The sequence below is a fragment of the Eriocheir sinensis genome, chromosome 30 (assembly GCF_024679095.1).
Source record: "Eriocheir sinensis breed Jianghai 21 chromosome 30, ASM2467909v1, whole genome shotgun sequence".
Taxonomy (NCBI): Eukaryota; Metazoa; Arthropoda; class Malacostraca; order Decapoda; family Varunidae; genus Eriocheir; species Eriocheir sinensis.
In genome coordinates, this window is record NC_066538.1 from 4,642,556 (window position 1) to 4,657,425 (window position 14,870).

At 38.9% G+C, this 14,870-nt stretch overlaps 1 protein-coding gene across 2 annotated transcripts in view; it reads left to right on the plus strand.

Annotated features, from left to right (window-relative positions):
• The first annotated feature begins 9,600 nt into the window (after window positions 1–9,600).
• LOC127005482 (lachesin-like) overlaps window positions 9,601–14,870 on the plus strand; it is a 121,768-nt gene continuing 116,498 nt past the window's right edge. For both annotated transcript variants that reach the window (XM_050874381.1, XM_050874380.1), the window contains exon 1: window positions 9,601–9,701. In XM_050874381.1, the coding sequence (XP_050730338.1) occupies window positions 9,647–9,701 (55 nt within the window). In that variant the 5' untranslated portion in view covers window positions 9,601–9,646. The remainder of the gene's footprint in view (window positions 9,702–14,870) is intronic.

Consider the following 14,870-nt stretch of genomic DNA (forward strand, 5'->3'; position numbering starts at 1 on the left):
TCTTCCTTTCCTCCCTGCTTTACTATTCTTTCCTTTCTGTTATTTTCCTGGTTTTCCTTCTTATCCTTCTTTCTTTTCATGATTCCCCTTCCTACCTGCTTGCTTTATTACTCTCTATTTTCTCCTTCGTTTTCTTTTTCCTTTCCTTTTTCCTCCGTTCTTTTATTTTTTGCTTATTATTTTCTTTCCTTTTTTGCTTTTCCATTTCTGTCTTCGTTCCTTTTTTCTTCCTTTATCTTCATTTCTTCCTTATTTTCTTTTTTCCTTCATTCCTTTCTATCTGTCTCTCTCTCTCTCTCTCTCTCTCTCTCTCTCTCTCTCTCTCTCTCTCTCTCTCTCTCTCTCTCTCTCTCTCTCTCTCTCTCTCTCTCTCTCTCTCTCTCTCTCTCTCTCTCTCTCTCTCTCTCATTCTCCCTTCCGTTGCAGCAGAAATTGAATTAGGAGGCAAACGGGTGAAATTGCAGGAGGCATAATTGAAAACGCGTGAAAAATGTCTCGCTGCCTATTTATTTTCCCTTCACTAGCTTTGTATGTAATTAAGTAAATGCAATAAATTTTCAGCCGTGCGGGAAATCCTTCAGTACACGGCGGATCGTTATGACTTTGTGGAATGAGGTAGTGGAGTGCCAAAATGCGACTTTTTAATTGGGGGAGAAGTGTGTGTGTGTGTGTGTGTGTGTGTGTGTGTGTGTGTGTGTGTGTGTGTGTGTGTGTGTGTGTGTGTGTGTGTGTGTGTGTGTGTGTGTGTGTGTGTGTGTGTGTGTGTGTTGCGTGTGCGTCCTCCCGAGCAAGACTTCCAACCAAACAAACGAGAATATCCATAAAAACAGCGACTTCTCATAAATAGCGAAATCAGAGTGAAGTGCCAAAATGTGACTTTTTAATTGGGGAAGTGAGGGATTGCGTGCGTGCGTGTGTGTGTGTGTGTGTGTGTGTGAGTCCTCCAGGGCAAGACTTCTAACCAAAACAAACGAAAATAACCATAAAACAGTGATTCAACGCATCGTAAAAACACATTCATACAAAAACCGAAATAAACGAGACAAGAGAGGAGTGCCAAATGCTACTTTTTAATTGGTGTAGAAGTGAGGGATTGCGTGCGTGTGAGGGGTGAGTCCTCCAGAGCAAGACTTCCCACCAAAACAAACTCAAAATAACCATAAACCCGTCTGCTGCGATTTGAACGACTTTATCTTTCACTGGTAACCTGATAACATACAGTCCCATGGCTTTCTCTTCCTCAGTGGTGGATAGTGGAGTGTTTCCCATGTGGTATTGGTATGCTGGCTATTCCCTACCAAGTGCAGGACTTTACATTTTTCTTCATTGAATTGTAGCAGACACTTTTTGATCCATTCCTGTAGCTCGGTGAGGTCTTCTGGTAGGAAATTCGCGGTCAACGGGTTAAAAGAACAGTGACTAAAGGAAACTATATAGCTCACAAACCAGTGCTCTTAGGAAGGAATCAAATCAACAACCAAAGAAACGTAGAACCCGAATTCGATAGTAAACACTCAAATTTGACGGTAAAACAACCCCCCCTTAGAGAGCAGTAACACATTCATAACTAGCAAGGTAAACGAAACCCTCTTGGAGTGTCAAATGCGACTTTTAAATCAGTGGATAAGTGAGGGATTGCGTGCGTGCGTGTTTGTGTGTGTGTGTGTGTGTGTGTGTGTGTGTGTGTGTGTGTGTGTGTGTGTGTGTGTGTGTGTGTGTGTGTGTGTGTGTGTGTGTGTGTGTGTGTGTGTGTGTGTGTGGCGTAAGTCCAGGAGAGCAAGACTTCCTACCAAAGCAAACCAGAAGAACCGTAAAAAAACATTGACTTCTACCAGGAATTGCATCGACAAAACACACTTATAAATACTGAAGCAAGTGAAATCAAACTGGAGAGCCAATGCGACTTTTTAATTGGTGGAGAGAGGTACTGCAAGACTTATAACCTTAACAAACAAATATAACCCCCCAAAACATTGACTTCTACCAGGAATTGCATCGACAAAACACACTTATAAATACTGAAGCAAGTGAAATCAAACTGGAGAGCCAATGCGACTTTTTAATTGGTGGAGAGAGGTACTGAAAGACTTATAACCTTAACAAACAAATATAACCCCCATAAACATTGACTTCTACCAGGAATTGCATCGACAAAACACACTTATAAATACTGAAGTAAATAAAATCAAACTGGAGTGCCAATGCGACTTTTTAATCGGTGGAGAGAGGTACTGAAAGACTTATAACCTTAACAAACAAATATAACCCCCCAAAACATTGACTTCTACCAGGAATTGCATCGACAAAACACACTTATAAATACTGAAGTAAATAAAATCAAACTGGAATGCCAATGCGACTTTTTAATTGGTGGAGAGAGGTACTGAAAGACTTATAACATAAACAAACCATTATAACCCCCAAAACATTGACTTCTACCAGGAATTGCATCGACAAAACACACTTATAAATACTGAAGTAAATAAAATCGAACTGGAGTACCAATACGAATTTTTCATTGGTGGAAGAGAGGCCTTGCAAGAGTTCCAACATAAACAAACCAATATAACCCCCCAAAACATTGACTTCTACCGGGAATTGCATCAACAAAACACACTTATAAATAATGAAGTAAATGAAATCAGACTGGAGTGCCAATACGACTTCTTCATTGGTGCAGAGAGAGGCCTTGCAAGACTTATAACCTAAACAAACCAAAATAACCACGAAACGAAAACAGTGACTTCTACCCGGAATTTCATCGTAGAAACACGTTCATATTCAGTGAGGTAAACGAAAGCGGAAAGTAGTGCCAAGTGCGACTTTTTTTAATTGGTGTAGAAGTGAGGTATTGCGTGTGTGTGTGTGTGTGTGTGTGTGTGTGTGTGTGGCGTGAATCCTCGAGAGCAGGACTTCCAACCAATACAAACGATAAAATAACCTTAAAACAGTAACTAAAAGAAAACCATATAACTCTCAAACCAGGGCTCTTAGGAAGGAATTTAAGCAAAAATCAATGAAAAGTTGAACTCGAATTTGACCGTAAACACTAGAATTTGACCGTAAACACTAGAATTTGACCGTAAACCCTAGAATTTGACCGTACATCCTAGAATTTGACCGTAAACCCTAGAATTTGACAGCAAACACTAAAATTTGACCGCTAACACTAAAATTTGACCAAACACACTAGAATTTGACCATAAACGCTAGAATTTGACCATAAACACTGGAATTTGACCATAAACATTAAAAATTGACCACAAGCACTAGAATTTGACCATAAGCACTGGAATTTGACCGTAAACACTAGAATATGACTGTAAACACTAGAATTTGACCGTAAACACTAGAATTTGACCGTAAACACTAGAATTTGACCGTAAACACTAGAATTTGACCATAAACACTATAATGTGACCATAAACACTAGAATTTGACCGTAAACACTAGAATTTGACCATAAACACTAGAATTTGACCGTAAACACTAGAATTTGACCGTAAACACTAGAATTTGACCATAAACACTATAATGTGACCATAAACACTAGAATTTGACCGTAAACACTAGAATTTGACCATAAACACTAGACTTTGACCGTAAACACTAGAATTTGACGGTAATCACTAGAATTTGACCGTAAACACTAGAATTTGACCATAAACACTAGCATTTGACCGTAAACACTAGAATTTGACCATAAACACTAAAATTTAACCGTAAACACTAGAATTTGACAGCACACACTTTCATTTGACAATAAACACGTCTAATTTGACCACATACACGCACATTTAACCACATAAACCCGAATTTGACCACATAAAATGTAACAATCACATCTAACATAGCAATACGGAATTCGTCAGCGCGTTAGAGTGCAGAATTCGTTACAACATTTACCGTTGCATAAGTACTGTTGAGGGAAGCCTCGAACCTAACAATAAAAACTAACAGCGTGCTCGAGGGTAGAATCTGGCTGTAAATATTCACGTTTGATGTAATATTGCAGCGAACTCCCGAACGCCCGAGTCTGAACAATAGATTTAATATTTTTCATTAATATGTTGAACTGGAAAACACAGCACCAAACTAGGGATTGATATAAGTCACCTGTGTGTGTATTTTTGTTTTGTTTTCGTTTTCTCTCGTTCTTTCTTCTTTTTCATTAATATATTGTACTGGAAAACACAGCACCAAACTAGGGATTGATATAAGTCACGTGTGTGTATTTTTGTTTTGTTTTCGTTTTCTCTCGTTCTTTCTTCTTTCCATTTATCTTTCCTTCTTTCATTCCTTGCTTCCTGTCTACTTACATTATCTGTCTTCGTTGATTTCTCTCTTTTTTTCTTTTCTTTCTTTCTTTCGTGCTGTCTAGCTGTTCGCCTGTCTACATTTTCCGTATTCATTTATCTTTTTTTCTTTCCTTCTTTTTTCTTTCATTTTTCCATCCTTCCTATCTGTTTGCCTGTCTATATTTTCCGTTTTCATTTATCTTTTTTTCTTTTCTTCCTTTATTCCTTCCATCTTTCCATCCTTCCTATCTGCCTCTCTGCCTGCCTACATTTTGCCTTCGTTCTTTCTTTCTCCTCCTTTCCTTTCATCTTCCCTTTCTTTCCTCCTCCCTTCCTATCTCTCCGTCTGTCTGGTTATCTACATTTTCTCTCACCGTTCCTTCTTTCTTCCTTCTTTCCTTCATTTCTTCCTTCTTCTCTTTCTGGCACTGGATAAACACCGGTAAAGTTGGGGGGGGGGGGGGGGGCAAAAACTAAAGCTGCGCGTGACCTCAGTGCTCATTTCCGTCACACTAACCCATTGAGCTCGTAGCGTGACCGAGAAAGGGATGATATAGAAACCCCAGACTAGATATGCTTCCACCCCTTCCTCCTCCTGCTCCTCCACCTCCTTCTTTCTCTCCTAAAAGTGTCCTCCCTCCCCTCCTCCTCCTCCTTCCTCCTTTACCGTCCTAGCAGTAAGATGGAAAGAAAGGAGGAGAGAGGAAATATGAGAGGAAAACACAGGGATAAAGTGGCTGAGTGGTGGGAAGGAGAGACACTAAAATAAGAGAAAAAAGCGTAGAAGTTATGGGAAAGGACCTTCACTTAAATGATAGAAAACGTTGAGGACTAGAAGGGTTTATAAAAGAATGTATAATATTAAAAAAAAAAACTATGATTCGGTAATTTTCTGCAGTTTATAAATAACACCACAATTCATTTCATTAGTGAGTTGGTGTCTTGGTATTATGAGAATTTGATCAAAAGCAATATGAATGAGGTTTGTATTGCTATGTATGTATGTATGTATGAATGAATGATTTTTCTTTTTTACAGGAAAGGAAAGGAAAGGAAATTAGTGAGTTGGTGTTTTTAGTATTACGAGAATTTGATCACAAGGAATATGAATGAGGTTTGTATTGCTATGTATGTATGTATGTATGTATGTATGTATGTATGTATGAATGAATGATTTTTTTTTTACAGGAAAGGAAAGGAAAGGAAATTAGTGAGTTGGTGTTTTTTAGTATTACGAGAATTTGATCACAAGGAACATGAATGAGGTTTGTATTGCTATGTATGTATGTATGTATGTATGTATGTATGTATGAATTATTTTTTTTTACAGGAAAGGAAAGGAAAGGAAATTAGTGAGTTGGTGTTTTTAGTATTACGAAAATTTGATCACAAGGAATATGAATGAGGTTTGTATTGCTATGTATGTATGTATGTATGTATGTATGTATGTATGTATGTATGTACGTATGTATGTAGAATGTATGTATGTAGTATGTATGTATGTATGTATGTATGTATGTATGAATGAATGAATGAGTGTTTTATTTTACAGGAAAGGAAGCAGCTCAGGGGCATAAAAAAGTGTATGTATGAATGAGTGTTTTTTACAAGAAAGGAAGCAGCTCAAGGGCATAAAAAAGTGTATGTATATATGTATCTATGTGTGTATGTATGTATGTATGTATGTGTGTATGTATGTATGTATGATTTCTATGTATTTGATTTCGATTGCTTCATACACATTATTTTCATTACTTCGGTGCTATCATGAAATTAATTTACAGACTACGGTTGAGAGCTTCCGTCATGTTTACATTCCGCACTGAAAGCATTGATTCAACAAACGCGCATTTTCCACTCCATCCGTGAAACATGAAATCGCCATCGAAACACTTATATTAAAACGTGTTACCACGATTCCATTTCAGTTATTACGCTTTTCAGTGCGTGGATTATTTTCCTCTTCAGCAAGGCAATTTGTGTTTCAAGGGTTAGTTATATAAAAAAAGCTTCTCTGTATATGATTAAAGGTACAAAAAGAGAATAAATCTATAAGACTCCCATCACGAGAATTAATATATATCCTCGTATTCTTATTGTTAGAGAAAGGGAGGCAGCTCAAGGGCAAAAAAGAAAAGACATAGAAGCAAAAAACAAAACAAAAAACAAAAAAATAGCTATACCCTCAATTCCCTTCTCTCTAATTCCCCAATCTCCTCTTTCTCCCTCCTTTCCCCTCCTCCTCTTTCTCTCCTTCCACCTCCTTCCCTCCTCTTCCTTCAGCAAAAGAAAACAGAACGATCGGTCAAAAGAGAGGTCAGTTTTGGATTGAGAGACGTCTTGACACTCTCCTCTTGAAAGTGTTGAAGTCGCAGGCAGGAGGAAGTACACACGAAGGAGGGCAGAAGTACGAGTATATATAAGACAAAAAAATCCAAAAGAACCCCATCACGAGAATGAGACCCTTGTAGAATATTTAAAGGGGTGAGTGTGAAGGGTGAAGGGGAATGTGTAGTTAATGTCAATGTGTGAAGGCCGAAACCTTGGCTGAATGACAAGAAAAAAAACGATGATGATGCAAGACAGAAACAGGAAAAATATGACAAAGATATATGATGTTGAAAATGATGATGATGATGAAAATGTGATGTTGAAACTATGATGAAATATATGATGATAGTATTATGATTTTAGGAATACATATAATGATGAAATATAATGAAGTATTCAGAAATTAGGAGGATAGAATAGGATGAAAAATATAATGGAAATAATGAAAATATGACAAACTGATAAAAAAATATGAATTATGATAGTGAAAAATTTATGAAGATGAACTGTAATGATGCAATGTAATGATGAAAATATAATAATGAAAAGTATCATGAAAAACGAAATAAAAAGGAAAAAAAGATGAAATTCTCTCTCTCTCTCTCTCTCTCTCTCTCTCTCTCTCTCTCTCTCTCTCTCTCTCTCTCTCTCTCTCTCTCTCTCTCTCTCTCTCTCTCTCTCTCTCTCTCTCTCTCTCTTCCCACTCTTTCATCATAACATCGCTTTATTTCCCGCGTCACGCAATACCATGATGGAGGCGTCAAGGTCAAGTCAGGTCAGGTCAGGTCAGCTCAGGTCAGGTCACTTTATTGCCGCACCATGAAGACAAGTGTGGCGGAGACCTAATGGTTGTAAGTCTCCGTTAGACCAGAGTTGCCACGCCCCTTCCTTCTGCTCCTCCTCCTCTTCCTCCTCTTCCTCCTTTCTCTCTTAAAAATATCCTCCATTCCCATCCTCTCTCTTTCCCGTTCTCCCTTTCCTCCTTTCCACATCCTCCTCCCTCTTTCTCTCCTTTCCCTTCCTTCTTCATCTCCTCCTCCTCTTCCTTCCTCTCTTATGAATACACTCCCTTCCTTCCCCTTTCTTTCACGTTCTCCTCTTCCTTCTTTCCTTTCCCCTTTCCTCGTTCTCCTCTTCCTATTCCCCCTTCCTTCTCCTACTTCTTCTCCTCCTCCTCCTCCTCCTTTCTCTTTTAAAAATACCCTTCCTTCCTTCCTTCCTTTCACTTTTCCCCGATCTCTTCCTCCTATCCCTTTCTCCTCCCTATTTCCTTCCCCCTCCTCTTCCTCCTTCCTTCGAGATGGAAAGAAAGACATACGAAGGGAGGAAAGGGAGGAAAGAGAGGAGGAAAACACAGGGATAAAGTGCCGAAGTTGTGGGAAAGATGAGACACTAAAATACGGGACAAACGTAGAAGGAAGAGCAGAAAACGCACGAGAGATAGAGAGAACAGACATAAGAAGGAAAGGAGAGGATAGGAAGAGAAGATTAAGGGGAACTAGGGAGAGGAAATAAAGACACAAAACAAAACGTACTAAAAGATAAGAGAAAGAAGGAAAGATGAAGAGAACCAAACGGAAGAAAGGAGAGGAGAGGAAGGAAAGGCAAAAAGGTTGAGGAGAATCAAAAGAAAATGGGGAGCGGAAGAGTGGAACAGAAAGAAAGATATTGGAAAAGGAGCTAAAAAGAAGACACGTAAAAGAGAGGAAGGTAAAGGATACACTATAAGGCGAAATGGAATGGAGAGCAATTAAAAGAAAGAACATCGAAAGAAAGATAAAATGAAGAGATATAAAGACAGGCGAAATACTGAAAAAAACAACACTGGAAAGAAAGAAAGAAAAGAGAAAAAAGGAACATGGTATAGAAAGGAGTTGGAAGAAATGACACAGAAAGGAAGATAAGGAAAAGGAGAATTAATTAAGAGCGAAATACCGATAAAACATAGGAAGGAAGGAAGGAAGGAAGGATTGAGAGGAGGACAAGACAGAACGAGTAGTCTGTCTGTCTGCTTATCTACCTCTGTCTATTGATCTGTGTGTGTGTGTGTGTGTGTGTGTGTGTGTGTGTGTGTACGAATAAATGAATAAATGAATGAGTGATTGCTAGGTTATGCATACTGCTCAATTCCTTCACGTAAAAAGCACACAAAGCAATTAATAGAGAAATCAACGAATGAAAAGATAGAAAAATGGAAGGAAAGAATACCGATGAATGAACGAATAAGATAAATGGATAACGAGGTAAAGGAAAATATGAATGAAACGAAAAAATGAAATAAAACGAGAAAGAAAAATCTCTACAAAATTAATCAGATATGAGAAAGTAAATGAATAATAAAATATCTATAAATGGAAGAATGTTTACTTGATTATTGAAAACCTCTCGAATACGTTACTGAAAAATGGGATAGAGCAAGGAATCGATAAAAAATAACACCCCCAAAAATAATTCAAAGCAAACATCGTATAATCTTAAAATAACTCATCCAAGCGATTACGTACAGAATTAATTACATAAAAAAGGAGTGTGGCAAAAAAGTAGTCATATAGATAAGTCACAATATAGAAAAGTGATTATATAGAAAATTCAGTTATATAGAATTAAATAGATATACAAAAATACTTATATAAAAATTGTACTTCTAAAAAAAAAAAAAAAAACGAAGATCACGGACCCTAAAACACTTAGGCAACTCAATTACAAACACACACACACACACGCACACACACACACACACACACACACACACACACACACACACACATAAAATTACAAACAAATTACACACAAACAAACAAATTAAAGAAAAACAAAACAAAAAAATATTAACCACAACACAATTACAAACCCAAATCACGCACACACAAACACACACACACACACACACTTACACACTTACAAAAACACGAACTAAAAACAAAACAAACAAATCCTAACTACACTAATCACTCGTATTCCTAAACTCATGTCTCTTTTCCCTCTCTCTGCAGATAAGACGGAACCGGGCCAACACAATGCTATCCCCGTCACTCCTCCTCCTCTTCCTCCTGCTACTCCTACTCGGCTCAGGTAAGGCCCACAATCTCCCTTAATATCACCTGATCCTCGACCTAACGAATATAAAAAAAAGGAGAAGGTAAAGCAGGATGTAGGAAAAAGTATATGTAATCAGGGAGTAATTGAGAGAGAGAGAGAGAGAGAGAGAGAGAGAGCAGTGTGTGTGTGTGTGTGTGTGTGTGAGTGTTTTCAAGTATTGATTTATCTATTTTATCTACGTCTTTTATCTTCATTTCAATGCATCTCCAGTTCTCTCTCTCTCTCTCTCTCTCTCTCTCTCTCTCTCTCTCTCTCTCTCTCTCTCTCTCTCTCTCTCTCTCTCTCTCTCTCTCTCTCTCTCTCTCTCTCTCTCTCTCACTATCTGTATATTGATCAAGCACTCCAGTATTGTCTATTCAACCTACTTAAATCATGCTCTCTCTCTCTCTCTCTCTCTCTCTCTCTCTCTCTCTCTCTCTCTCTCTCTCTCTCTCTCTCTCTCTCTCTCTCTCTCTCTCTCTCTCTCTCTCTCTCTCTCTCTCTCTCTCTCTCTCTCTCTCTCTCTCTCTCTCTCTCTCTCTCTCTCTCTCTCTCTCTCTCTCTCACTCAGTCATCAACATTCCCTCCTTCCCTCCTTTCTCTCATTTTTCCTTCCATTTCCATGCATCATATTTTCTCTCCTCTCTCTCTAATTTCCTTCTAGTTGAAAATATCATGAAAGCAGCGAGATAAATATATATTTCTTATTATCCTAATGGAACCCCGAGAGAGAGAGATCAAGTCCTTTTCAAGCCTATTTCTTTCGTTTTTCTGGCATTCGATTCCTCATTCTATTTTTATCCGCTCTTAATTGAGTTTTTGCCTCTCTCTCCCCCTCTCTCTCTCTCTCTCTCTCTCTCTCTCTCTCTCTCTCTCTCTCTCTCTCTCTCTCTCTCTCTCTCTCTCTCTCTCTCCGCACCAGGAAGCAAGAGTATTTTTGTTAATTTTGTTGTTTTTAATGTTTTTCTAATAAGTTAAGTTTATACTTTTTGTCTTTTCCTTCATTTGGTGGTACTACTACTACTACTTCTACTACTACTACTACTACTACTACTACTACCACTAGCAACACCACCAAAATCTCATCTCTCGCCGCATTTCCTCATCAATTTTCAACTTCAGGAGACAAAATCATACACCCCTCTTACCCTCCCCCTCCTCCCCCCTCCCCGTGTCCAACCCACCCCCCAAAAAACCTAAAATCAGCACAACAAAATCTTATTACAAGCCCCATCAAGTCAAATCCCCCCAAATCAGCATCCAGGTCCGTTTCCAATCCCCTTCCTTCCTGCCTGCCTTCCTGATCCTCCTTTTCCTCCCAAGCCTCTATATTAAAACTCCGCCTCCTCATCACCTGATCCTCCACAAAAGTCCGACCGGGCCACGTCAGCGATTAAAAGGGGTTCCAATCGCATCCCAGCGCTCCCAATCCCACGCGAGTCAACAGCAAATGACTTTTCATATTCGGAATGGAGACTGAGCGCTTTTCTCTCTCTCTCTCTCTCTCTCTCTCTCTCTCTCTCTCTCTCTCTCTCTCTCTCTCTCTCTCTCTCTCTCTCTCTCTCTCTCTCTCTCTCTCTCTCTCTCACTCTTTCTCTCAACTCCTCCAGTCAATCCCAGGACCGCTGATGGTGTGTGTGTGTGTGTGTGTGTGTGTGTGTGTGTGTGTGTGTGTGTGTGTGTGTGTGTGTGTGTGTGTGTTTCTTGCCCGGGTACACACACCCATAATAATGACAAACAAATGCGTAGGACACTTTTTTCTGCGAAGCTCTCTCAGGTAATAGAGATTCGCGCGGTAATATTCTTCGCAACCTTATGAGAGTTGGTTTTCGCTTCTTTTACTTCGAATTTCATGTTGTTTTTTCGCCTGTCATAACTTCACTACCAACGCTGCGATTTTTCTCTCTTTTTCTCTCTTCCTTCCTTCTCTTTTCACTCTTTTCACACTCTCTTAACACTCACTCCCACAAAACTATATTTCCTACTCCCTCCCTACTCCTTTGCACTTTCTTCCCTTCACTCCACTTACTATCTTCTCTCTTTTTCTCTCTTCCTTTCTTCTCCTCTTTTTCACTCTCTTCACATTCTCTGCACACTAACTCCCAAATAGCTATATTTATTCCCTACTCCCTCTCTACTCCTTCCCACTCTCTTCCCTTCACTCCACTAACTATTTTCTCTCTTTTTCTCTCTTCCTTCTTCCTCCTCTTTTCTAATTTTTCTGTTTTTTTTTATTATTTCGTCTCTCTCGTTTTATCTTATTTTTCATCTTTCATCTCATTTTCATTGTTAATTCTTTTCACTTTTTCTTTCTTCTTCTTTTCATCCTCTTGTTCTACGTATCATCTTTGTCTTATCTTCTTCTTCCTCTTCATTTTCTATCTTAATCTGTTTATTTTCTCTTTGCCTTTCCCCCATTTTCCCCTTCTTTTCTCAGTCTTCTTTTTCTCATCTTTTTTTTACCTTCTCTTCCTCGTCATCTTTCCCTCCTTTTTCATCTTTAATTTCTTTTTCGTTTTGTTAATTTCTTCTTCTCTCTACTTTTTCTCCTCCTCCTCCTCCTCTTACTCTCCCTTTCCTCTTCTTTTTAACTTCATTTCTTTTCGTTTTTCCATTTTCCTTTTATTCTTTATTTTTTTCTCGTGTACTTTCTCTCCTCTTTTCCTCATTCTTGTTATTTCTACCTCTGTATTTTCCTCTTCTTTTTCTTGTTTTCATCTTTCATTTCTTTCTACTTCTGTCTTTCAAACCCCCTGCTCCTCCTCATTTTCCTCCTCCTCTTAAATCTTCTTCTTTTCTTCTTTTTGTTCTTTATCTCCATCTACTTATCACTCTTCTCCTCTTTATGTTTTATTTTCTACCTCCTCCTCCTCCTCCTCCTCCTTCTCCTCCTATTACTCTTTATCTTTTCCTCATCTCGTTCTTCCACTTTCTCATCTTCGTATTTATATTCTAATTTAAATTCTTTCTATTTGTCTTCCATTTCTTTCTCATTTTGTTCACTCCTTCTTCGTCTGTCCTGTCTTCTCCTCTTGTATCTGTCATTTTATTTTCTCTTCTTCTTCTTCTTCTTCTTCTTCTTCTTCTTCTTCCATCTCCTCATATTTCTCTTCTTATCTTTATCCTTCTATTTTGTCTCTCCTTTCTTTCTCGTTTTGCTCATTCTTTTCTTGTTTGTCCTATTTTCATTTCCTCCTCCTCCTTCTTCTTCATCTTTTCTTACTCTTCTTCCTTTCTTCCTCTTCGTGTTCCTCCACCTCCTCCTCCCCGTCTTTCTAAATGTTTCTCTCACTTTTTTTCTCCTCCTTCTTCTCTATTTTCTTCTTCCTCCTCCTCCTCTCCGTCTTTTCTTCCTCCTCCTTCTCCTCTTTTATTTATTTCCTCGTTTTTTATCGTTTTATGCTTGCTTGTCATACCTTCTTCTTCTTCTGCACATTCATCATCTCCTCCTACTCCTCTTCCCTCTTCTCTAGCTCTGACTAATCTTCCTCCTCCTCCTTTTCCAGTTCTACCTAATCTTCCTTCTCCTTCCTTTTCCTTCCTTCTCCTTCTTCATTTTCTGCTACCCTTCTTCTATTCTTCCTTGTGTTCTTCCACCTTCTTCTTTTCGTCTTTTTATCCTCCTCCTCCTTCTTCTCCTCATTATCTTTCATTTCCTTCTCGTTCTTCATTTTCTCTTTCTTCTTCACCTCCATCATCTCCTCCTCCTCTCTTTTCTTCTCCTTCAGCTCTACCTAATCTTCCTCCTCCCTCCTCCTCCTCCTCCTCCTCCTCCTCCTCCTCCTCCTCCTCCTCCTCCTCCTCGCTTCCTTCTTCCTTCATTCGTCAGCCTTTAATTCACTACTCAGAAACATGGAGACTTCGGAGTTTGTTTGTTTTATGCCTTTTTTTGTCTCTCCACAGCTGATTGTTTTCTCTCCCTCGCTGTCCCTTCAATTGCGCGAATAGCTCATCTGTCATAACAATTCCAACGTGTCCCGACATGTCACGCACACGTCCTTACACGCACATGTCTTATTTACCTCTCTTTCTCTCTTTCTTTCTTTCTCTTTTTCTGCAGCTGTTGTCAATTCTACTTTTTTTCATTTATTTCTTTATCTTCTTTTTATGTTTCTCTCTCTCTCTCTCTCTCTCTCTCTCTCTCTCTCTCTCTCTCTCTCTCTCTCTCTCTCTCTCTCTCTCTCTCTCTCTCTCTCTCTCTCTCTCTCTCTCTCTCTCTCTCTCTCTCTCTCTCTCTCTCTCTCTCTCTCCGTTTTCCTCTTCTTTCTGTCCTTTCCTTATTTTTTCTTCTATTGCTTATGTTTTTTCCTTCCTTTGTTTCTTTCTTTCTTTCTCTCTCTTTCACCTCTCCCTTTCGTTTTTTACCTTTTTTTTTCTCTCTCCATTTTTCTTTACTTTTATTTCTTTCCTTTTTCTCTGTGTTTTTATCTTTCTTTGCTTGTATTCTTCCTTTTTTTACTATTCCTTTCCTTTTCTTCTTCTTTATTCTTTACTTTCCTTCATTTTCCTCCCTCCCTCCTCCGTCCTTGCAACACAAAACCCCCGCCCCCCCCCCCCCCCCCCCCATTCATCAAATACACTTTCAAATACAGACGTCAACACAAATTCCCACCACCACTATCATCACCATCATTACCTCGCCTTTCGCCGTCACCACCTCCTCCATCTTCACCACCATCACCACCATTATCAACCCCATTAGTACAGCCATTAAATTCATTATTCTTGCAAGTCGTTAAGTCTTCATGGATTGGGCTGAGATATCCGACAGCATTCGTCTTTAGTTTTCCTTCTCTTCAGTTTTTGCGAGTTTTTAGATCATATCCGTTTAAGAGAATGGATTGCTCACTCTCACTCACTCACTCACTCACTCACTCATTTACTCACTCACTCACTCACTCTCTCACTCGTTCACCTTTATTCCTCATTCTCTTTATTTTTTTGCTCATTTTTATTTTATTTTACTTCCGTTTAAGAGAATGTATTGCTAACTCTCACTTACTCACTTACTCACTCACTCACTCACTCACTCGCTCACCCAATAATCTAGACAGCTTTCCACTTTATCCATCATTCTCTTTATTTCTTCTCATTTTTATTTCACATCCGTTTAAGGAGAATGAATTGGTAACTCTCACTCATTCACTCACTCACTCACTTACT